This window comes from Carassius carassius, chromosome 50 (genome assembly GCF_963082965.1).
Source record: "Carassius carassius chromosome 50, fCarCar2.1, whole genome shotgun sequence".
NCBI lineage: Eukaryota > Metazoa > Chordata > Actinopteri > Cypriniformes > Cyprinidae > Carassius > Carassius carassius.
The window spans coordinates 5,479,213-5,505,472 of NC_081804.1; the positions used below are offsets into that span (position 1 = coordinate 5,479,213).

Below are 26,260 nucleotides of genomic sequence, written 5' to 3' on the forward strand. Positions count from 1 at the left end.
AGACGAGGCTTTGTGCTTGTTCTGTGTAGTCTGGATCCATCTTATCTTTTTGCTTCACATTCAAAAACTCCTTTGAGGTTTCAAATGAGATGCATTAGTTCGGCTGATACCAGGGCCCAATCGCTGAGAGATATATTTTTTGTGTCAGCCATGATGTAGGCTACTATCTATGTAAAGAGGTTTTTGAACCAAATCACCTCCCCTTTCTTTAAGTTTTGCCTGTTTAGTTTACTACATCTGCAGTCTTCCATATTCACATACAACGATTATTAAAACTTTATAGTTTTAGTTATCATTCTTGATGTGAACGGCCATTAATTTAAGTCAGAATATTCGCTAGGACTGAATCAAACCCAAATGAGCTTATAAAGCATAGTTCATAAAAATCAAACGTCTGTTTCTGTTTACTGACCCTTATGTCCATGACATGTAAAAGGGGATTTATTTAAAGAAAAATCAATGAATATCGATTGAAAATGTTGTCATTCGTCCTAACTTTGCGCGCGATCATAATGGCCTACGTAATGACGGAATGACGATCGAATCATTCTTTTGAGTCGGATCTTTTCAGTGATTCAGTTGACCCTGTTCGCAAAACAGCTCTGATTCATTGATGTTTTGGGCTGATTCAAATCTAGAGGGTTTTTTGTTGTTGTTGTTTAGAAAGAAAGAAAGAAAGAAAGAAAGTCATACTGTTTATAACACACGCAAATAAATGACGAAATAATTTACATTACATAATTTACATTTTTAGAGTCTCTATTTTTTTTTAAACGACAACTACATGTTTTAATTTTTTACCAATTCACATCTTTCAGTTTCTCTCTCTTGAAAGACAGAAAAACTGAAAATATCACAAAAACAGACAGTGGTGACCTGGATAGCCTACGCAGCCCTAGCGTCATAGGTATTTGTTAAGTGAAGAATGTTGTGTTTACTTAATATGTCAAATATGCTTTTCACCCACCTAACGTACAGTGAAACTATATAGATATACTTCCTGCTCTGCAGCTATCACACCTGTTTAATTAATCTAAAGTGTTTTTGTTAAAACTTTTTTTCATATATATATATATATATATATATATATATATATATATATATATATATATAAATGATCAAACAATAAAAAGCACCATATTTTATTCACATATGCTACATTTGTACGTGACTTTATATTTAGGCTGACAACACATACCATACACGTACAGTATAGAATATATATATTTTTTTTTTTTTTTTAATATTTTTTCATTTAATTTTTTAATGTAAGTTTCCTGTAAATGTCTCAAACCACTGAGAGGGGTTTTCCCTGCACAAGACTCAATGGCATTAACCCACTATGCAAATATTAACAGAAGCACCAGGCCTACCTATTTCCTGGTCCAGAAACTTTGGAAAAGTGAAAAAGTGTTTATTATACGTAAGCAAAACAAAAAATGATAGAACTAAATTGAACAGAGTTATTTCTTCCCGCAATGTTCAAGGTTTAAAGGCTATAAAAGTGTAATGTGAATGTTAAACAGACAATAATATTAATGAAAATTTTTGCCTTTTGTATTGTTATTCTTGTGCTAGACACCCAAACAGTGTATGACAGTAACCATAATATACTTTATAAAACCTTTATTAAGTGTAAGTCACAAATGTTTGAGACAGTCACACAAAGGTCGTAATTCACACAGACAAACTCAGTCCAGTAAGTAAATGAATTCGCACCCAATTGGAGATTTTATGGTACTACTGTTTAAACGAAATAAAGAAAATAAAAGAGTAAGATTGACATTGGCAGTGAAGAGAGAAAAACTGAGTGTGAATCAGTTTCTGTCCTCGAAAACAACAGATTTGAGAGGACAAGGGGTGTTATTTAACTTTAATTATTTATTTATATAACTATTAAAGGATCATTTATTTAAGATGACTCAAATATGTTCGCAGAAACATACCAACAAATGTAAAACACTGCAGTCCCATGGTGTCTGGCTCTTCTCAGATATTGTATTTTATAAAATTTTATATTTCTTCTGTTCATTATGTAAAATATCCAAAGCAGTTTCACAACTTTATTCTTTTATAAAGGCAAGTGAAAGTATTTTGCTCTTCTAGAAAATAAAGTCGGTTAATGTTGCATTTTTTTTTTTTCACCACTTTTGCTGAAAGCACATTTACATAGAAACCTTTCCCATAATGTGGTGCTAAAGAAAAAAAAAATCAAATTCATTGATTACAAGGTTTCCATTGCCTCTTTAACATATAAATTATATTCTGACAGACATTTCGGTAATGCTGTTGATGTTACATCACACTGTCATACACAACTGAAAAAAAAAACCTTTGATAATTAGAGGGAACTTCCTCAAACGACAAAATATGAATGAATCATTTGATCACTCTAAGATGTCTAGCTGTCATAGTTTAAACAACACTTTAATGTGGAATGAGGAAGTTTTTTGTCGTAGTTAAACCAGGCGAATTGGGGTATGTTGATGGGAAACATGACCTTGATATCCTTCTATTCGTTTCCTCAACTAACTGGCAATGTTACATAAAAAGCATATTTCGTTTGAAGTATTTCGGAAATCTTACCAGTGACAGTCCTTGAGGTCTAGAGATCTACGTTGGTGTTTCGTTTTCAACCACTAGAGTTCAGTGTAGAAACACTGTCATCAATTAGAAAAATGCACAAGAATCACATTGATAAAATCTTAAATTAAGTTGAAAAGTTGTTTCATTGTTTATTTGCATAACAACCTCCATCCACAGGGGATACATTTACAGTTTATGCTCATTGTAACTCTGTTCCACAATTCCTTGTAGTTTTATTTTTTGTAGAATATTAAAATGTCCCAACAAGCTTTGCAAGTGCTTTTTAATATATCTAAATTTATCCTCAGAACCCCCATAGATTCAATCTATTCAAGTCTCAAAGAGAACAAAGACAATAGATGAGTTGTTGTGATTTATTTGCCAATGTTTCATCAAAACACTTACTTAAAATATGAAGTTTTTTTGAAACTGCTTTAAATATGAATGTAAACATGCAACTGGAATTCAAATTAATCAGGAAACTGTTGTAGTATGTTTTGTTTCATGTTCCCCATGAAGTGCATTTTTCAGGTAACCTGGCAAACAATTTTTTTTAAATGTGTTTAGCAACTATTGTCTTTTAAGTGTCATCAAATATGGTCTATTTTATTCATATTTTGATTATATCATTGTGTGTGTGTGTGTGTGTGTGTGTGTGTGTGTGTGTGTGTATATATATATATATATATATATATATATATATAGTTCAAACATTCCATTTACATACATTTTTGTGTATGTTTGTTTGTTTGTAAAAATATGAGAAATTTGGTTTGCAAAAAGCCCATTTCTTGTTATATATATTACACTCTAAAATGCCATTATGAACAAGTGAATCAAATACACAAATACACATTCTATCATACACCCTGGATTTCTATTAAAATAGGATTTATATCCTTCCTTTAAATAAAAAAGGCTACAGTGTTGCAAACAAACAGTGAAAAAATTTAAAATTCCTTCTTCTTCCTGTCTACAAAATTCACAGCCTATTAAATTTATTCTTCATCAAAATTCACACTTATTTATTTCAATGTGTTATTGATACAGAACCCTGTAGCCTACTATTTTGCCATGTCCCAGTAGATATTACCAAAATAAAGGAGACGCCAAAAACTTTGCTGCAGGAAAACAGACAGCAGAGAAATGCTAAATTACTTATAACGTTTTTGCTACATTGATGTTTTAAAACATCAGCATTAACAAGAATTGAGTAGCCTATCTCCTCATCCTCCACAGCTTGTATACCGACAAGTCCCGCCTCCTGCAACATGATTGGCTAGTGTCACTCCTTCTCGCAGTCTATGATTGGATCGTAGCCGCGCCAATCACAACAAACAATGCGCAGGCCTGAGATGGGACTTTATTGTAGTCTTCACCTATGGTCTTCACTACAGATCCCAGGATTCCAAAGTTTCTTTAATCGCATCATCCAGGAGCTAGTGAATCGCTCTGGGAAAGCTGGAGAATTGAAGCTGATTGTGTTTACATGATATTTGGCTCTTCCTGAATGCAGAAGGGTGGAACAGCGATGAAAATGGATTTAAATGTCATCATAAAGAAGATGGAAACAGGCGATCAGGATGCCGCACTGACAGCTCTACAGACCTTTAATAAAGAGGTACATATCAGATTCATGTAAATCAGGACTGTTATAAGACGATGGATGTAAATATTCTGGGAGGAAGTGACTGTTTTGTGCATATGGACAGTGTTCCTTTTTTGATACCATAAGAGACATATATTTTTGTAAATATTGCATAGGCTATTTTAGAGTTTACTGCACTGTGACATTTGGTTGTTACAATGCTCCTCTGTTTTGTAAATATTGCATGAAAAACACCATCGATGGAGAGAATCCATGATCGGAATAAGGCGTTAAGTTTCAAATTATGCAAATGCATATATAGAAATTACACTAGTAAAGGACATTTACCCGTATAGACGTGGATGTTTATCAGGAACGTTATGTTTTTACATAATATTATACAAAAATAAATAAAAATAGAATAGAATAGAATATTGAAATAAAAGAAAATGAGAAATATCATATTCAAATGAAGAACAGAATAGAATAAGTTACAAAGGGTTTGTTCATGTTGTCAATTATTATTTTGTTATAATGACAGGCACCCAGAAAGCCATTACATAATTATTTACAACGGCAAAATAGCTTGAAACTAAGCTGACATGCTCTGATGTCAACAGCAATGCAGAGCTTTACTCGACTCCTCTTAAAAAATAATCCTTTCAAGCAGTTTTCATAATTATAAGTACTTTATGCTCTGATATTAGGCCCTTTGTGTACTGCTGGGGCCTTCCTTTTTAGATTGTATACCTAAAATCCTAAAGACCAGAAAGGCCTTTAAAATCTTAACAAATGATCCACATAGGAAATAGGTTAGTGGGTAAATTTAAATCCGCCCAGAAACCGAAAAAAAAAATGGCAAAGTCATATGAGTTAAAGAAGTTTGTGTGACGTTGGTTAGATTAGGACTCAAGCTACATAAATAGATTTCTTAGGCTGATCCTGATGCTTTGTGAGCTGGTATCACAGAGGTTCATGGGGTTAAGCACTCTAATCATGATTTAGGACAGAACTGATGTGTCACTGATACATATCAAGAGATTATAAATTAAAATTTCCATTGAATTTACAAGCCTGTACAGGAATATAAAAATGTTTTGTTATTGCTTATGGAGATATATTTTGTCAGTTTTTTCCCACTGCATTACATATGCTGTATGTTTGAATTAAAAAAAAATATTTGGACACTTAGATCAAATAAATAATAAAATAAAGTTTAATAATATTTATAATAATAAACATTAAAATAAATTCAAATAAATGCCACTTGGGTTGATGTTTTGCTTTTAATTTACATTTTTAGATCCAACCTAAAACCCAAAACCCCCAAAATTAATTTTAACCATCCAAGATGTAGATGACTTTGTTTCTTCATCAGAACAGATTTTGGGAAATTTAGCATTACATCACTTACTCAGCCAATAGATCCTTTGCAGTGAATGGGTGCCGTCAGAATGAGAGTGCAAACAGCTGATAAAAACATCACAATAATCCACACCAATCCAGTCCAATAATTAATGACTTGTGAATCGACAAGCTGCATGTTCCAACATTAAGAATTTTTTAACTCCAAACCATTGCTTCCATCTAAAATACAAGTTCTCTGTCCATAATATTACTTTCTCTAATGAAAAAGTAGTCTTGTCTGAATCAGGAGAGAAATATGCACAGATAAAGCACCTTTTACAAACAAAACGAGTCCAAAACAGTTCTTAATCAAATATGTTGGTGGGTTTTGATTTGAGAGGACAACAGGGCATGGACTTATTAACTTGAGGATGCATTGTTAGGGATTATAGACTTGTATTTTGATCTGAAGTGATGGTTTAAATTGCCTTGATTAATTTTTATAATACAAAAATGCAGCTTTTTGCTTTACAAGATATTAATTGATGGACTGGAGTGGTGTGGATTATTGTGATCTTTTTGTTTGGACTCTCATTCTGACGGCACCCATTCAACTGCAAAAAAAAAACCACTGATGAGCATGCTATGTAATGCCACATGTCTCCAAATCTGATCCGATTAGGGAAAAAAACTCATCTACGTCTTGGATGACATGAGGGTGAATACATTCTTGGGTGGACTTTTCCTTGAAAGTATTTTTTGTATTTATTCATAAATATATGTGTTTGTATTTCTCATTATGTTGTCTTTTTCTATTTTAGAAATCACAGTGTTTTTCATTTACCTCTGGGGAGGAGGAAGACAGAGAGGTAAGCCTAACTCGACATTAAAATGCAAGCAGTCAGCAATTCAACCCTGAACAACAAGCTTTGCTTTGTCTAGCCATTTTAGATACAATACTTTCCGTATTCATTAGTAATTAATATTTAATTGCCAAATATCTTCAATTATCAGGTGATATATATTGAATCATATTTAGCACTATTGTAATGTGTCCTTGCTTTACTTTATGTGCTCGCCATTTTGGTAGGATGGACATTTGCCTGAAGAGGTATATGGGTAGCTCGATGTTTTAGATGTAGCGTAGCATTAGCATAGAACCCAAAGCCTATTTCTCATTCCTGATTGTCTGATGCTAGACGAATCTGGTATTTTGACTTTTCTGGATAACAAGAAGGTTTTATAGTATCACATGATGGGAACATTACAGAAATATAAAGAAATTGCTTTAGGGCTTTGTAAGATGACACTGTGTTGAGATGGCTGGAGAATGTTTCATGGGAATCAACGTGGTTCAGAAACATGTCAAAAATGATATCTTTGGCAGTGAAACAAATGATATGTTTATCTGTATGCTGTCTCATTCCATTTGCATTGTTTACACCAGTAATATTTTCCCATTTGAGTACATTGGTGACGCTGAAACTAGTAGTCAATCAATACGAGTCTTTAAATGGCCAATGCTAATATCTAGACTAGTGGTTCTCAAATCTAATGGGTCCCGACCCGAAAATGGCTCGAGGTCTTTTCTGGTGGGTTAAGGAAAGCAGAGAAAAATCAATGCTTCATGCAAACAATAAAATATTAGACCATTAATTAATTTAAAAATAGGATATCTTTTAAAAAGGAGTAGAGAATGCAAGATTTTTGTTGCAGATTCGGCTATTACCACTTTTCACTATCATCCTGTTATTCTTTTATTTTTGTATTTATTTGTTTGTTAATTTCAGTGTTCAGTTCTATGGTCACTCTGGTCATCAGGCATCAGGCAAATTTTACAATTTCTGTCATTAATTGTGAAAATTTGGTTTAGTACAGATGCTTTTTTGTACTAATTTTTGCTTTTGCAAGGATGGGAACATTCTAGAAGTTTTTATAACATTCTGTAAAATTCTAGTACTTTCTGGAGCATTCCAGAACATTGTGGGACTAGTCACAAAAGACAAAAATTATCTACATGTCTAAAGTTTTGCATGACTGTTTATGTTAAACTGTTGTTGTTAGCTCATGTAATTTATATGCATAAGTAATAACAGATTAGCAGATTTATTTACACCTTTTTTCTCTCCCAAATACTTTGCAATTCACAGTTTGAAAACCCCTGGTATAGACTATAACACTATAATGCTGCTATTTTTGCTAATTTAATAATTATCGTGTCATTAATACTAAAGGTGTAATCAATTATTAATGTGTTATGTGGAAAATATGTGTATAAATTCTAAATAATTATTAGTACATAATTATTTCCATAGCATTTTACAATAAAACTGCGAGCCCCACTTTGGAAACCCCTGGTAAAAGCTGTAACACCATAATGCTGCTATATTTGGTTATCACCATGTGGTGTCACAGATGGGTTTCAAACAGATCTCATTTTGTTCATTGCTTGACTGGGTTATGTGAGGACGTGTCACAGTTGGACTCCAATTTGGTAACTGTAAAGTCTATAGTGAGACTCGGCTGTGAAACACAGTCAGGGAGAATTTGAGGAGTTGTCACTCTTCCACCCGTGCGTGTATACGAGCTGTCTACTCTAACAATAATGAATTATAACTCTCAGGAACTGCAGGTGTCTATTTCTACAACACCCAGTGTGATTCATTAAATTACCTTGGGAAGAGTGGGGAAAATGGACATGATGTTTTTATGTCACTATTCTAGCATAAACAAGTCTCAAGTGAGATTCAAAGCATGAATTCAAAGCTGAAATTTTTTAATTGGACAGTCTGGCGCTTCTGACTCACAGACTGTAAGTACATTTTCGTATTTTAAGAGTTTGCCGCTGATTATTCAAAGGCGAGTTTTGAGCAGTAGCACTTGTTCTTTGTCGTTTCTCTGATGTTTACCCAGCGCAATGCAATGCAACGCGTAAAAAGAGTATAAGTCATTATAATCAGTAATTATGTCTCCACAGGATGCAGCAAATGCCTCGTTTATAATGGGTTTTATTGTTTTTGTCTCGTCGCACAGGCACACGACATCACAGTATGTTAAGGGGCCTAACATTTCCATCACACGCTTGAGGCATTCGGCCAATCACAACATACTGGATAGCTGGCCAATCAGAGCACACCTCGCTTTTCAGAACCATGAGCTTTGTAAAAATTAATGCATTTCAGTAAGCCGGAGCATAGAGGAGAAACAATATGTACAGTATGTGGAAAATAATTTGTTTTTTAACCTTAAACTGCGTAAACACATTGCATTACACCAAATAATGTTATTTTTAGCAGTGTCATATGACCTCTTTAAATATGTTGTATATTTGTAATTTTTATGTATTTCTATATCTTTTTATATCTCTTTATGTATCTTATATTTATTAACTAAAATATATACACCACCCTTCAAATGTGTGACTTCAGTCTTTTTTTTTTGAAAGAAAGAAAGAAAGAAATACTTTTTTTAATTCAGCAAGAAAGCACTTAATTAACCAAAAGTCTTGGTAAATACATTTATAATGCCTTTCTTCTGAACTTTCTAATTGTCAAAGATTTCTGGAAAAAAAAAAAACAAATAAAAAATATGAATGTTTACGCAAAAATATTAAGCAACACAATTGTTTTCAACATTAATGATACTATGATACGTTTCTTAAGCATTAAATCAGGATAATAGAGTGATTAAAACTCTGCCATCACAGAAATAATTGACATTTTAAAATATAATAAAATAGACAACAGTTATTTTAAATCGTAATAACATTTCACCTTTTTACAGTTTTTACTGTATTTATGATCAAATAAATGCAGCCTTGGTGAGCATAATGGTGAGGCTTCTTTCAAAAACATTAAAAAAAAACACTGAACCCAAACTTTGAAATTGTATTGTATGTTTCATAATTTGTAATATTTTTTTTTTTTAATGATTTTATGTATTTATAAGTTTTACACAGACACACACATGTATGTATGTATATAATTTAAAATGTAAATTAATAAAAGTAATTTTTAAGTACTAAAAAGAAAAAACATTGGTGCACAAATTTGATACCATCCATTGTAAAAATCTGACACAAAAAATGATGGTGTAGATTGTTGCTGCTGTTCAACTTATCTCTCTCTCGCCTTTCAGCGTCTTGGCGAATTAGTGATGGGCTTCCTGGAGAGAGACCTCCAGCCGTCCTGTCAGCTGGCCTGCTTGGAAACCATCCGCATCCTGTCCCGTGACAAGAAAAGCCTGGGTCCCTTTGCCACCCACCATGCCATGCAGATCCTGATCCGACATGCTGGCCTTGGTCAGGGTGAAGGCATCACGCCCGAGATCCCAGACCTGGAAGTGATCGTGGAAGCCCTGAAGTGCTTGTGCAACATCGTGTTCAACAGCGAGGCGGCTCAGGAGGCGGGGGCGGAGCTCCAACTGATCGTGGGATTGGCAAAGAGGCTGAAACAGTGCCGTGAGCCACAGTGGAACCACGATGTGCGATTCTTCGACCTGCGCCTCACGTTCCTGATTACCGCCCTGCGTGTGGACATAAGAGCCCAGCTGGCACGAGAACTGCGGGGTGTTAGTCTGCTGTCGGAGGCTCTGGATGCCACGCTCGGCCTCTGCTGGCCCGACACGTACGAGGTGGCACGCGCAGGCTTTGACGGCTGCTCAGAGCTGCCCCCGCTGGGGAGGCAGGAGACGGAGAGAGCCATGGAGATCCTGAAGATCCTCTTTAACGTCACCTTTGATTCCAACCGCCGTAAAGTGGATGAGGTGAGACCGTGCCACCACATTCAATTGTGTCAGGCAATATTTTGTGAGCAAACAGTGACAGTGCTGCTGTTTCCTAAATTTTAGTGCCCTGTTTATATGCTGGAATAGAATTTGGTTGTATCTCATGAAACCTGTGAAGAACTTGTTTGGCCATGTTATATCCCCAAATTCACAAGAAAGAAATGTGTGTATATATATATATATATATATATATATATATATATATATATATATATATATATATATATATATATATATATATATATATACACACATTTCTTTCTTGTGAAGAAATATATATATATATATATATATATATATATATAAAAGACCACAGGTTCTATCTTTAATTATGAATTTAGCATTTTATGGCAATACAATAAAAGTTATTGTATTATAAAAGAAACAATTGCATTGTGATATAATTACAAAAATGAGGGGGGTAAGATGTGCTTAATTCTCATGAAAATAGTGCAACAGTGCAAAAAGTTCTATAATGGAATATTATAAATTATAAATATAAAACAAACAAAAAAAAATTTTTAATATGCTGACTTGTTACTCAAGAAATATTTAATTTATTATTCATGTTCAATGCTAACAAATATGATGGCCAGTTTTATAAATAAATACTGATTTGTTCATTAAAAAAACATTATCGCCATTATCTGTCTATTAAGACTTATTTAATAAATAAATAAAATTTAATAATTTTACAAAATTAAGAAAATAAACCAATACTGATATTTGGGGATTGTGCATTCCTTGCTGTAGATTAAATGTGTAATTTTGTTGTTTGCTTCTTAATATTGTGATATTAAGTAATTTTTCTTTTTAAAATTTTCCCTTAATCCCACAGAAGCATGTCAGTTTATTCCCACATTTTGCTGAATACACACCTGCAGAAATTAGATCTGTTTTCTCAGTGTAAATAACAGTATTTAATTAGCGATGCGGATCTAATGTGGTTTCATGGGACTTGCATTGTGCTGGTGTGTGTGTGTGTTGCAGGAGGAAGCAGCCACTTACAGACACCTGGGTGCCATACTGAGACACTGCATCATGAGCACTTCAGAGGGAGAGGAGCGCACGGAGGAGATGCATAGGTACACACACACACACACAGAGGGGCAGAAGATATATAGATAAACAGAAGTTTTATTAAGGCAAGGATACAGTTTCTCTATAATGCATTAAATCTCACAACCAAATCATGTAAAGTCGTTTGAGACAGTGAGACACTGGCACAGATTTCCACCATGTGTCTTGCTCTGATTTGTAGAGCAGATCCACAGGGATCTCAATCCCAATTAATTAGCTGATTTGTAAAAGGAAAGCAAATTTGATGTGAATTTGTTTTACAGCCACACGGTGAACCTTCTGGGGAACCTGCCGCTTCCGTGTCTTGATGTTTTGCTGATGCCTAAAGTCCAGCAGGGCTCTATCGAGTACATGGGCGTCAACATGGATGCCGTTAAGGTGCTTGTGGAGTTTTTGGAGAAAAGACTCGACCGGGTGAGCAAAGGAATACTTGTATTGTGCAAAAGTGTACTGTTAATATTTCAAAACATAATTTAAAAAGGTTAAAACACAATAAAACATTCCATAGACTGTATAAAAACATGGACATAGTGTCCATGACATCATCCATGGGTTTCTGAAGAGCATTTTTGACCATCCCCAACTTGGTAGCGCATCAACATGCATCACTCCTGGATAATTGAAAATGGGCAAAGAGGCGGGATGTGGGTGGAGCTAGTTGCTGAAACCACACCCACCTATCTTGACTGTTGTGACAGCAGTGGCAGTCTACCTGTCATTAGTTATACAGACCAAAAACACATTACCAGGCTGTAAAACAGATTTTTTTTTTCTGCTGTAAAGTTGGGTATTTTAACATGAGGCAACTATGGGATTGACTCCCTTTCAGAGCCAGTCGCTAGTGGCTAGTCAATGAATTACAGTTTAAGTCACTTCCGTGTTGGTTTCAAGAAAAAGACTGAAAGGTTGCCGCTTAAAACGTTCACATTTCTTCCAGTGGTGGGAGGCCCCGCCCACAGTGAAATCTCATTGGTCTGAAATCACACTTTACAATCAAACTAAACATAATTTTTGTTCGTCTTTGCAAATATACAAATTATATATAGAAATACACATTTTGTGAGTTGGTATTTACATATTTATTTATTTTTTATCTATAAAAAAAAAGTTAAAAGTTCAAAAATAAAAATTACTTTTCATTCATTTCTAATTAGTTTACAGATTATGCAACTTTTAGTATATCCGACCTTACACAGATTCATACAGTACATTCATATAAAAGCAATATATACTAGCAAATATAAACTATTAAAAGTATTACTATTTTAAGTTTTTTGTATGATAATTTTTGTAGAATAAGTATCATATACTACATCCAACTTTAAACCTACATACAGTACAGTACATTCATGGAAATTTATATATATATTAAATATATATATACAGACTCTCACACACACATATACATATACATACATACATATATATATATATGTATGTGTGTGTGTGTGTGTGTGTGTGTGTGTGTGTGTGTGTGTGTTTGTATATAGCAAATCTCAGCTGCATGTTTATTTATATTGTCGCAAACAAAATGCTAACTATATTATTGGCCAGCTCTTTATATAAAATGTAATATATACTTATGTCCAACTTTATCCTCTCATGCGATATGTACTATATAACAAATCTAAACTGCTTCATTATGTCTTGTTTCTATCATTGCTCGAATCTGCTAAATGTGACTAGAAAACATGACGATATTAAGATATTATAAACATGATTTTCTGTAAAGCTGCTTCAAAAAAATGTGTATTATGAATACAAATAAATTAGAACTTGAATTTGGATGTGTTGGGTTGATGTGAAACGCCTGCGATGAAATTATTTTTGCTCTTTTTTTCTGGGAGCTGCTCTACACCTGTTTGTGCCGGTTGTGTTGTTATTGTTTTTGTGCTGGGTGTGAAGGGAATGCTTTGGGGGATTTCTACACCAGCTGGAGCGCCAATGTACAACATTTTAACTGCTCAACTTGTTGACATTGTTTCCAGGGAAACAAGCTGAAAGAAACACTGCTGCCCTCGCTAAATCTACTAACGGAAAGCGCTCGCATCCACAGAGAGACTAGGAAGTTTTTACGGATGAGGGTGAGATTTCTTGAAAACTTGATTGTGAACTTGAGAGATGTTTGCTTTTTGGTAATGAAAGTGTATGTGTGCGTGTCTGCACAGGTGCTTCCACCATTACGAGATGTCAAAAACAGACCTGAGGTCGGGAACGCTCTACGAAACAAACTAGTGCGTCTAATGACACACATAGACACGGACGTGAAGCACTGTGCGGCTGAGTTCCTGTTTGTGCTGTGCAAGGAGAGTGGTACGTTACATTATCATTAAAAAAATCACTGGAATATTGAGATCACACATTGAAAAAAAAGTGTATTTTAAACTTCCAAAATTTTTTTTTTTTATTAAATTGTTTTAGGAACACCAGTACATTTCTTTAATATATTGCTTTACTATAGTTTGGAAAATGCAATTTTATGTGAATTTAATGCCATTTGAAATTAAGAATAAATGATGTATTCTAGTAGGGAATGCAAAGATAATCCCCCTCGCATATTAACATCTTATTAAAAAAAGTTGATTAAGCTACATAAACTTTCAAATGTTTAGGACTGGTTATATTTGTTTAATTCCTAAAAGAATAAAAACACTTTTTTGTGGAAACTGATACATTCTGTTTCAGGATTATTTGATGAATAGCAAGTTTGGATGAACGGCATTTATTTGAAACCAGTTCTTTGTAACATTATAAATTTCTGTGCTGTCATTTTTTATTAATTTAATTTGTCCTTGCTTAATATAATGTTTTTTTTATCTCACTTTTGATCAGTAGTGTATATATAGATTTAGCCAAAAGTTGGAAAGACATTCTTTTGTAATAAAATAATTGATTCTCTTCTGTCTATCAGTTTCCAGGTTTATCAAGTACACAGGTTATGGTAACGCAGCAGGGCTGCTGGCCGCTCGGGGACTGTTGAGAGGCGGACGAGACCCTGGACATTACTCAGAAGATGAGGACAGTGATACCGAGGAGTACAGAGAGGCAAAACCTCAGTACGTCATTGTCAGAAACCATAAAATCTTAGTTAGAAAAAAAATATGATTTTTTTATCTTTATTTTTTTTATTTTGGCTTATACAGCATCAATCCAGTGACCGGCCGTGTGGAGGAGGAGCAGCCTAACCCTATGGAGGGAATGACTGAAGAACAGAAAGAATACGAAGCCATGAAACTTGTCAAAATGTTCGATAAACTTTCCAGGTAATAAAGTGACTTCAGGAAGCTCAAAGCTTACAAGCAGTGATGCTGTCATTGTGCTTTTAATATAGCATCACGTCAACTGTAAGTAACCGCTAACATGCTTTTCTTTCAGGGAGCAGCTGATCCAGCCAATGAAAATCGGAGCTGATGGTAAAATGACTTCATTGGAGCCACAAGAGCTTCATTATTTAGCCAGCCAACAGTTCGGAGAGTCCAATAATTCTGACAGCGACAGTGACACAAACTGATTCTCCTGAAATGAGTCTTGAGGCTTTTAACAGGAAGGATAAGATTGTTTAATTTTAATCAAAAACGGAAGTGTATTGTGAATCATATAAAAGAATTGAATCGTTTGACACACAAAGATTTAAATGCTTTGTTTTGATTGCAAAGGAAAACACATGGGCCCGTATTCATAAAGATTCGAAGAATCCTCTCAGAAAACTCTTAATTTAGCTTAAAAACTTTTACGTAGGAGTCTTAGCTTAAGAGCAATTCGGGACCGATATGAGAGCAACTCTGAGTATGGAAAAGACAAAAACTTTCATCTTAGTGAGGAGGAGGGGTTGACCCCGTTGTTATGTATGACACAATCTTTTGAAGACTGTGATTGGTTGGTTGTCCAAGAAAGAAAAAAAGAGTGATTTTAAGTATAGGGTCTATTCTAATTCTCACTTTGAATTTACATGCATAATTTTTCCTATTTGACCGTTCTCTCTCTCACGCACACACACACACACACACACACACACACACACACACACATACACACATTATATGTGTGTATATAAATCCTTTTTTTATTTACCATGCTTTTAATTTCCTATAAGGTATTTGACTGGCTTAGAATGATAAAAATTGTTCCACTCTTTCCAATAACAGTGATTGCTGTCCTATTTAAGTGGCAGTTTGAATGTTGGTTTTAATGTATCAAACATGGAATCAAAACCAAGAAGGGCGAGAAAGCCAAACTGGACAGAGGAACAGTGTTTACTGTTAGTCCAGTTAGTGGATGAACACAAGGCCTTTCTTAAAGGAAAATTCGGGCCGGGTGTCACAGCCAGGCACAAGAAGCAGACATGGGAGCGTATAGCACAAACTATTAACGGTTCATTCCCCCTGCTTGTGCGCACCTATAAGCCTGCTATATTGAGAAATGCAGTTTTTTAAACCTGCAAGGTGGGAATGTCCAGTGAAAACGAAATGAACTGCGACACAATAAGATGTTCTGAGAGTGCTGTATTTGTTTGTGTGATCACTCTGCTTACAGAAGGTTGTGACAGACCCAAATCATCACTATTGCATTGTTGCAATTTCCCAGTTGCCAAATATCGTAATGTAGTGATTACTTTAATTTCTGGCGCTATGGCATTTCTGCGCTGTGTCGGAGATGTTAGCACGTCTCTAATAAGATCAGTCACAAACATGATCCCTGCACGATCTAATCTATAGCGTCTTATTAACTCACTGTCATCTATTGTCTGCAACACATTTTTTCTGCCTCTTCGTCTTTCTGCCATTTTCTCCTCTGCTAAAGAAACTCTTAAGCCTCTTAAAAGTCATTGTCTGTGCTCCTAACAAGTTTGACCTTAAGATGCTTTCTGAATTACTTTTTTCTTTACTAGAATGTTTTCTTTAATTTTAAAAGTAAACGCCCACATTTCTAAGAATTTTCTTAGAATTTTGTCACTAGGAGCTACTTTTTGCATTAAGATTCTTTATGAATACGGGCCCTGGTGATTGTTATTTCGTTTCAGTTGAGGTTTATTTTATTGGCTTGTCTTTTCTGTACAGCGACTATGGTAATATTTTCTGTACAATGACAATGAAAACAAGGTTTGGTTGCACAGTGCTAGTTTATTAATATAATAGGATTCATTGAATGGAATTCCAAGTTATACATCACAGACTTTATTTTTCATCTAGAACGATGTCTAAGAAGAAAACAAAGGTGACACTGGGTGATGGCAGTGACGGAGCCCTGATATTTATTTATATATTTATTTATTTATTCATTCATTCATTCATTTGGTTTTAGGATGAGCTGAGTACAGCTGAGCTAGGAGAATTCTAAATTACAGTAATTATCTATTTTATGAGATTGTGACTTTTTTTTTTTTTTTTTACCCAGGAGCATATAAAACCTCCTGTGGTCAACTTTTAATTTTTTCTTTGTGGTAAAATGATGAATTACTGTATATTGTTGTTGGTGGCCCGTGTCGTTATGTGTGAGTAACTGAAGGGAATGTTGAATAATTTATATCACTTTATGTTTAAAGAGATTTATTGTGAGATGATAATAAAAGAGCTGAATTTCTCATTTGAGATGTTTTATATACCTACCTTTTGTTAAAACAATTTTATGTTGATATTTTCATATAATGCTGTATATTTATTTATTTATTTATGTGTGTGTGTGTGTGTGTGTGTGTGTGTGTGTGTGTGTGTGTGTGTGTGTGTGTGTGTGTGTGTGTGTGTGTGTGTGTGTGTGTGTGTGTGTGAGAAAGTGTGAAAGTGTATATATATATTTATACAAGTATGCCTGTATTTATGTATGTTCAACTGCTTGTTAACACAAGTATCTAATTAATTAGCATCACATGGCTCCTCAATGCATTTAGGCATGTAGACATGGTCAAGACGTTCTAACTGAGTAACAGAATGGGGAAGAAAGGGGTTTTATGTGACTTTGAACATGGCCTTGTTGCTTGGGCCAGACGGGCTGGTCTGAGTGCTTCAGGAACTGATGATCTGCTGGGATTTTCACACACACACACACAGTCTCTAGGGTTTACAGAGAATGGTTCAGAGAAATGTCCATTGAGAGACAGTTCTGAGGACGAAAAAAACCTTGTTGATGCCAGAGGTCAGATGAGAATAGCCAGCCTGATTTGAGCCAATAGATCGGCAACAGTAACTCAAATAACCACTCATAACAACCAAGATATGCAGAAGAGCATCTCTGAATGCACAACAAGTCGAACATTGAAGCAGCAGCAGAAGACCACACCGGCACTCTTGTCTGCTAAGAACAGCAAACTAAGGTTACGATTCACACAGGCTCACTAAAAAAGTTGTCTGGTCTGATAAGCCTGAATTTCTTCTGAGACATTCTGATGGTAGGAACAGAATTTGGGTTAATAATGGTCTTGACTGAGACCGGAAAATATCAGAGAGTAGACACTGGGTTGCCAGGTTTTCTCGACAAAAGGAGGGAGTAAATTGCACGTTTTTGGCGGGGTTCCCCTGGTACAATTCACATTCCAGAAGCTAAATGTCACGTTATGGAGGTAGCTACAACCAGCGTACATGAAAATCAACAGTGTTAAAGTAGCCCAATTTGGCAACTCTGCTCACACGTGACTCGAAACTTGTGAATCAGCTTAGGGTTGGTATTTTCCTGGAACTTCCAATGTGGCGGTAGCACGCTGTTTTGCACTGCGTCCATTTAATTTATTGGTGTAGATTGATTCGTGACAGCTTTGGGTATAGATAATATATCTTGGGAAAATATAAAAAAAGACTGGAAGATGGTGGAAAGACAGGAGGCGCAAGTGATAAGTCGACTTGAATATTGTACAATGGAATGCAAGAAGTTTGTTAGCTAATGGTCAGGAGTTTAAAGGATTTATAAAAGGGGCTTAGAAAGAAACCAGAAATCATATGTATCCAGGAAACATGGCTTAAACCAGTATTAGATTTTAGTATTAAAGGGTATGATGGTATACGCAGAGATAGAGAGGAGGATATTGGGGGAGAGTGTATAATATTTGTTAAAAATGGAATACAATATAGGGTTATTGAGAAAGGTAATGAGTTGGAATTTATAGTATTAGAAGTTTTGAGTAAAGAAGGAAATGTTAAATTTATAAATTTTTATAATCCATGTAAAAGATTATCACTAGAGTTAATGGATTAATTTACTGTACATTTAGAAGGAAAAATGATATGCTGTGGAGATTTGAATGCCCTTGCACTTTATGGGATAATTGCAATGATGGGAATGGAATAGTGATTGAAGAGTTAATGGAGATTAAAGACCTAGTATGTTTAAATGATGGAAGGGGTACAAGGATTAATGTCAGAACGGGCACAGAATCAGCTATTGATCTTACACTTGTATCAAATTCACTTGCGGGGGTATGCTTATGGGATGTAAATAGTGAAATGACTATAGGAAGTGATCATTATACTATAGTAGTGGAAGTTAATTTACGTATAGAAGAAGGAAATACAGGAGGAGTGGACAAATGGTTTTTTGAAAATGCTGATTGGGAGTCTTTTAGGTATATTAGTGAGCAAGAAATGAAAAAAAATGATATTGAAGAAAGTGTTGTTAATGTTAATAATTCTATTTGTAATGCAATATTATTAGCGGCAAGTCAGACTATACCGAAGAAAGGGGGTATAAAAAAGAAGAAGATTGTACCATGGTGGACAAATGAATGTGATAAAGCAATTAAATCTAGAAATTAAGTTTTTAAAATGCTAAAAAAGAATTACAGTTTTCAGAATTTTATTGAATAAAAAAACAAAGAAGGATTTTTGGAGGAAATTTTGTAACACAGTGTGAAGGGAAACAGAAATTGGTAAAGTATGGGGAATGATAAAAAGAATGAATGGGATAAAAAGAAGAAAAGAAGAAGGGAAAGGACATTGGAGGAGTATAAAGAACTATTACAGAATGAGGAATACAATAATGACCAATTAACATTATTAATTGTTATTTACAAAGACAGAATTAAATCGTGCTCTCAGAAAAACAGGCATGGATCAGATTTGCTATATAATGATAAACCAGCTCAGTGAATCATCCAAAGATGTTTTATTAAAAATGTACAATAAAATATGGGAGGAAGGAAAATTACCACAAAGTTGGAAGGAGGTGGTGATTGTTCCAATACGCAAACCAGGGAAAGATTGCACAAATCCAGAAAATTATAGACCAATAGCTTTGACATAATGTCTGTAAAATGATGGAAGAAATGATAAATGAAAGGTTGATGTATTATGTGGAAAATAATAAATATTTATCCAAATATCAGAGTGGTTTTAGGAGAGGGAGAAATACCACGGATCCAGCTGTATGTTTAGAACATGAAATAAGAAAAGCACAAATAAATAGAGAGAGTGTTGTGGCTGTTTTCTTTGATATAGAGAAAGCATACAAGTTTTTTACAAGGAAAAAAGTTGGAGGTGAGGTAAATCTAAAATTATATAATCAAGTACTGGAAAGAGTGAAAAGTTTTAAGTTTTTAGGGTTGTGGTTTGACCAAAGAGTTACATGGGCGATGCATATCCAGAAAATATTGGACAAATGTAAGAAAGTGTTAAATATAATGAGGTGTTTAGTAGGAAGTGAATGGGGGGCTGATAGGAAGGCATTAAAAGCCATAGTGGGCTGATTAGATCTGTATTTGATTATGGTTGTGTGGTGTATGGATCAGCAGCAGATACATCACTTAGAAAGTTAGTATTCAGCATCAGGTATTGAGATTATGCACAGGAGCTATAAAAACTACACCAATCGTAGCACTACAGGTAGAAATGGGGGAAATGTCTTTAGAAATGAGAAGGATACAGTTATCATTGAGTTATTGGGCTAATTTACAAGGCCACAGTCAAGAGCATCCTACACAAGACACTTTAAAGGAAAAAGAGAGGAGAAAAAATTAAAAGTTTCGGATGGACGGTAATACAGAAAGCAATAGAATTCAAAGTTAATCAATTAATAGTTAGTCCAACTATTCCGCTACCAGTAATAAAACCATGGTTACTCTCAGATGCTACAGTAGATTTTACATTGTTAGAAAAGAAAAACAGGGACAATATTATTAGCAATACAGTGGATAGAGGAGATAAGACCTTTAAAATCAGTTGTTTGTTCGGACTCAAGTTCGTCATTGTCTAGCATACAGTACAGTCATTCGGAAAGTAGACCAGATATTTTAATAGAAATACAGCAAACATTATACAGAATACAAATGATGGGACTTACAGTGAATTTTTTATGGGTACCTGCACATATTGGTATCCAAGGAAATGAAATGGCAGATAAGGCAGCAAAGGAAGCCATTAAAAATAATGAAATTAACTTAAGTGTTAGTATAAGTAAGAATGAAATCAAGAGTATTATTAAGGAAAGGTTGAAGGTAAGGTGGCAAAAACAATGGGATATGGAGAAGAAAGGTCGATGGTTTTACAGAATTCAAAGGAAAGTGGGAGAGATGAGAAGTGCAGGAAAAAACAGGAGAGATGAGATATTAATATCAAGGATGAGATTTGGACATACTAGATTAAACGGTACACTTTATAAAATGGGTAAACATGATACGGGAAGGTGTACATTTCGTGGGCAAGAAGAAACTGTGGAACATGTTATGATATACTGTCAGAAATACGAGTTTGAAAGAAGGATTTTAATAGAAAAATTAAGAAAAATAAAAATGCGATTTATACTAGGGGATATTTTACAAAATAAATCTGGAAACGAATGTTATAATTTTATTTTTCAGTATCTTAGAATAAATAATTTGTATGAGAGGATATAAAATGTCATTTTGATCCACACTCCATACCAGTTGGTGGCGGTAATACACCATTTTGTTGCTTGTCAACCGCCAATAAATCCTTAAGAAGAAGAAGAAGATTCGTGACAGTAGCAAGAGCATCACTTTTCTGCTTCAAACATTCATCCAAGATGAAAGATGTCATCGGATACCTCAAACAACAGCAGAGCAAGAGCCCGACGCCTGAGATGGCCTCAGTGTGGCACTCAATGGAGGATCTGTACAACAGAAAGTATGAATGATGTGGGCTAGCTGAGTCATTTAGCATGCTAAGCTAAAGGCGACTTATATTAGTTATAAAAATGCATATACTCTACCTGGTCCACTTGGAATGTGTTTAAAGACAGTGTTGGCCCTTTATTTGCCTGTGCTTTTATATGTGTTGTTGCAGTTATTGTAAAATGAGCTTTGGCGTGTTTATGTGGCTAGCAAGTCATTGCTGAGGAGAGATGTTAGTCTGTAACGTTACTGTTGTTGCTGTTTTCAGGTTTTTCATCTAAATATTTTTTCTAATGTAATATACTGCTTTAAATCATGCATTATTCATTTAAGTTACACTGTGTAAGCTGTTAAATCAGTTCCTGAACTGCTTGACTTAAAATATCAGCCCATCAGTTTATTAATAGATAGATAGATAGTTCGATAGATGTTTAGATAGATAAATAGGTCGGTTTATATATAAATGGGTTGACAGACAAATAAACACATTTATTTACATGTATATATGGCTTTCTCTTTTGACAGATTGTGGCATCAGTTGACTCTGAAGTTGACCATCTTTGTGCAGGACCCCTATTTCTCCAAAGGGGACGGTCTCATTCAGGTACAGTATCAGGATCAGCTGCATTTACACACTTTAGAAATGTGTTGTGAAACCTTTGAAAAGTGTGTATTTGATTTCCACAGCTCTATGAAAACTTCCTCAGTGATTTCGAACACAGGTAAGAGGCAGTTCTGATGAGATTTATTCATGTGTCTGATAACTTGTAATAATAATAGTTCAGTCTGTCATTTTAGAGGCTCGGTTCATTGAGCATGTAAACACTGTAAGGTTTCAGAAGTGACAACCACATTTAAGTAATAATTTTTACCAGAGACTCGTTTGTAAGAAGCACACTTCTGAAGTGTTGACATGACCACTTATTATAAGCGATGTTTATTAAGCGTTATTGATCTTATTTTGTTTTTGGCAATATTTTAGGTTAATCTGGATTGTATTAAAGTGGCATTTGTTCTTATTAGCCAGTTGTTGTTGTTTTTAGCAAGATGTTGCAACACTGAGTCAAAATGTACTTTGTTCCTCGTACTTTCTCCCACCGTTCATACAGAAAAGAGACAACTCTGAAATGCATTAAAATGTGTAATTAGCAACTAGTTAGCTGCAGTATGTATGTGGGTATTGTGATGATCTTCTGCCTTTGAAAAAAACTATTAATTGCAATTTAATGGAAACCAATTCCTTTTTTTTTTATTGACAGAATCAACCCATTGTCCTTAGTAGAAATCATCCTTCATGTTGCAAGACAAATGTCAGGTACAGCTTTGTGTTTCCCATTAGTATTCGGTGATTCCCATCACAAAGGCTGTAATTTGTAAACTAAAAAAATACTACTTAATGTTGTAATATTAATACCAACTCTTGTTTTTCAACAGAGCCAACTACAGCCATCACTTTTCTTGAGAAAACAAAGGAGAAGGTAGCGAGTTGTTCTCCTGTGTTTGAGTTTGTAACGTGACTGACGGCGTTGAAATCATTGTTTGTTATTTTACTCAATCAGGTCAAAGTCAGTGAAGAGGCCGTCATCCTCTGCAAAACAACAATTGGCAGCCTCCAGCTCGACATCAATGACCTCCCAGCGACAAAGGTCATTTATTTGCATATTTTTCTTAAGTTGCAGTCACATTTTCCATTCCGTATAGAGATTTTTTTTATGAATGAAATCCAGTCAGTTCCATAGGATTCTACATGATCTGGAATTTGCCGAAATACGCGGAAATTTTGCTAATGTGACCACACCACTTTTATTCATGTAGTCTTTTGTATAATATTTTTGCAGAAATTAGTAGAGGAAGTGGAAGAGATGCTGAACAATCTCCCGGGTGTGACATCGGTTCACGGGCGGTTTTACGATCTGTCGAGCAAATATTACCGCATCGTTGGGAACCACGCTTTGTACTACAAGGATGCCCTGCGGTACTTGGGATGTGTGGAAGCAAAAGACGTGCCTGGTAAAAATTCTGATTGCTGGATGATGTTTACATTTGACAAGATACTTAGGGAAACAGCACCCTCTAGTGTTGACCCTACAGAAATCATACATGCATAATTTCAGGTGAAAATATGAAAAAATGGTGATTCAGCAGGTTAATGCTCATTTATCTCACAACAGAAGCAGAGCAACAAGAAAGAGCTTTCACATTAGGTCTGGCCGGCCTGCTCGGAGAGGGAGTGTACAACTTTGGAGAACTGGTAAGTGCCTGTAATTGTCATCACAACCTACAAAACTAACAAATATTGCTACAAGTGTGATTGCATCATATAATAATTGTTGTTAATAGAGTTCTTCGTCTTGTTGATTACGTCTTAATTCTTCTGAAAAATCGTCCCATATGCACATAAACTGATGGTCACCACTAGGGGTGTTACGGTACGTGTATTCGTACTGGACCGTTTCGGTACAGGGCTTTCGGTATGGTGCACGTGTGTACCGAGTGACCGAATGCAATATTTTGTATGCGGAACACAGGTGCATTTTCGTGTTTCCAAACGAACATATTAAGTGGCGGAAGTCTCCGCGTTCTGGCGCACTGCTGCTACTGTAGGTGACATAGAGGGAGACCGCCGACAGACCAGGATCTTGTCTTCACGACAACAATATCTATACTTCATGTTGAGCATAAATATAAAGCCTACTGATAAAGGACACCGACGGCAAAATAGACTATGTTTGACAGGTGCAATATGCCAGTTTGTCACCGGCCTAAGGTTTTCAAAAGGCATCACGCAAGTGTGAACATCACTAGGAAAAAAACGATTGTAATTCAAACGCAGCTCCCGTCTGCATTTAAACAGACCTTTGCTCTTAATTCCGATCGGTCCAACGCAATAACGAAATCTGAGCAGGTCTAAAAACTGAAACTGCTGATGCTGCACTTTACACTTTGGAAAAGTTATATATATTTTTTTAATATGAGCAGGCCTACAAGCTGGGATTGGTAATGCTGCACTGTAATAGTTATTTATTTATATTTTTCATTATATTTTATTATATGATATTGGTTTGAGACTGAAAGTATTTTATTTAGTGGGGAACTTTGCAGCAGTATTTTATTTCTTATTCTTTTTTTTATTTTATATATATTTTATTAAAAAGTATTCAAAAAAAGTGTAAACAAATTGTTAAAAAAAAAATTATAGTAATAAACAACCTGCAGTTTAATGTTTGCATTTCTTTCCCTTACCTGTACCGAAAATGAACCGAACCGTGACTTTAAAACCGAAGTACGTACCGAACCGATGATTTTTGCGTACCGTTACACCCCTAGTCACCACTTATAAGTTACTACTAAATATTGTAGAAACGTAATTTTGCTTTGCAATGATTTGTATCATAAAAAGTGCTATACAAATAAACTTGAATTGAATTGTACCAGTGTTATTTATTTACTGTAATAGTATATGTTAATGTTTTGAATTTTCCAACAATTTTTTTTTTTTACATTTTTGTTTTTATTTTACATTTTAAGTTCATTTTTCTGCTCTGTCTACTGTATTGGCAACTGCTTGTCCTGATAGATTGTGTGCACAAACCACATTATTGTGATGTTTCCAGCTGATGCACCCAGTCCTTGAATCACTGAGGAGCACAGATAAACAGTGGCTCATAGATACACTCTATGCATTTAATGCAGGCAACGTGGAGAAATTCCAAGCCCTGAAGACAGCATGGGGTCAACAGGTGAGCAAATGAATTATTATTATAAGTAGTAATAAATGTAACACCATCAAGTGTTTTTCAAATTCATCAACATTGTTGCTGTGTGAACCTGAATTTTTTTCTCTCCTCAAAGCCTGATCTTGCAGCTCATGAGGCAAAACTCATGCAGAAGATCCAGTTACTCTGTGTCATGGAGGTATAAATGCTATTTATTAAAAATGTAATAAGCTGGTAATTGACTTCAAATCTGTAAGCTAAAACAGTTAATGATTGATTGTCTTCATAGATGACTTTCACACGGCCAGCCAATCACAGACAGCTGACGTTCCAGGAAATTGCACATAGTGCAAAAATCCAAGAGAATGAGGTTTGTTTTCTCTCTCTAGGAAATAAAAAAAATTATTATATATATACACACACACATACATATATATATTTAATATATAACAATATTTCTTAATATATGAATAGATACAGTATTATGGAAAGACATTTTTTTTTTTTTATGTTACTAGCTAAGATCTCTTCAAACAGACACATTGCCAGACTCAGGTTAAAGCTAGTAATAATGAGGTGTTTTCAGTCATCATAGAAGTGTTTTTAATCCAGGACCAGACTTAATCTGTGTCTGCGAGATGGTTTTATCCTTATCATTTCCCTTAGGTGGAGCTGTTGGTGATGAAAGCTCTGTCTGTTGGACTGATCAAGGGAAGCATCGACGAGGTGGAACAGAAAGTTCACATGACTTGGGTTCAGCCCAGAGTACTGGATGTGCAGCAGGTACGTCCAACTCAACGAGGCATTATATACACATACATATGCTTTTTCTATGGCCAACACAAAGTGTTTTTCCCCATCTCCACAGATTAAGGGCATGAAGGATCGTCTGGACCTCTGGTGTGGGGATGTTAAGAACATGGCCATGTTGGTGGAACACCAGGCTCAGGACATCCTCACTTAGAAATGTCCTTCACACTGTCTGTCCCATCCAAATGTTCCCTTGCGTTGCATTCTCCCTGAGTGTCTGTTCTTTATGTGATATGTGTATCTTCATTATGTTATTAAAGCAACTTGTTTTCACAATCATTCTTTCGGTTTTTATAC

At 35.0% G+C, this 26,260-nt stretch overlaps 2 protein-coding genes and 1 long non-coding RNA gene across 3 annotated transcripts in view; 2 read left to right on the forward strand and 1 right to left on the reverse strand.

Annotated features, from left to right (window-relative positions):
• LOC132133235 (uncharacterized) overlaps positions 1-525 on the reverse strand; it is a 37,145-nt gene extending 36,620 nt beyond the window's left edge. The window contains exon 1 of the long non-coding RNA XR_009429137.1: positions 413-525. This is a non-coding gene — a long non-coding RNA (uncharacterized LOC132133235). The remainder of the gene's footprint in view (positions 1-412) is intronic.
• A 3,486-nt stretch (positions 526-4,011) lies between these two features.
• LOC132133582 (synembryn-A) lies at positions 4,012-15,051 on the forward strand. The gene is made up of 10 exons (XM_059546470.1): positions 4,012-4,207; positions 6,343-6,390; positions 9,659-10,285; positions 11,297-11,391; positions 11,650-11,800; positions 13,375-13,470; positions 13,555-13,699; positions 14,298-14,442; positions 14,530-14,649; positions 14,762-15,051. The coding sequence occupies exons 1-10, from the start codon at positions 4,097-4,099 to the stop codon at positions 14,895-14,897; spliced, it is 1,674 nt and encodes a 557-aa protein (XP_059402453.1). The 5' UTR covers positions 4,012-4,096; the 3' UTR covers positions 14,898-15,051.
• A 6,249-nt stretch (positions 15,052-21,300) lies between these two features.
• LOC132133044 (26S proteasome non-ATPase regulatory subunit 13-like) lies at positions 21,301-26,242 on the forward strand. The gene is made up of 13 exons (XM_059545722.1): positions 21,301-21,450; positions 21,963-22,041; positions 22,125-22,159; positions 22,697-22,752; positions 22,872-22,915; positions 22,997-23,083; positions 23,276-23,447; positions 23,609-23,688; positions 25,052-25,177; positions 25,290-25,352; positions 25,443-25,523; positions 25,820-25,936; positions 26,022-26,242. The coding sequence occupies exons 1-13, from the start codon at positions 21,350-21,352 to the stop codon at positions 26,115-26,117; spliced, it is 1,137 nt and encodes a 378-aa protein (XP_059401705.1). The 5' UTR covers positions 21,301-21,349; the 3' UTR covers positions 26,118-26,242.
• The last annotated feature ends 18 nt before the right edge of the window (positions 26,243-26,260 follow it).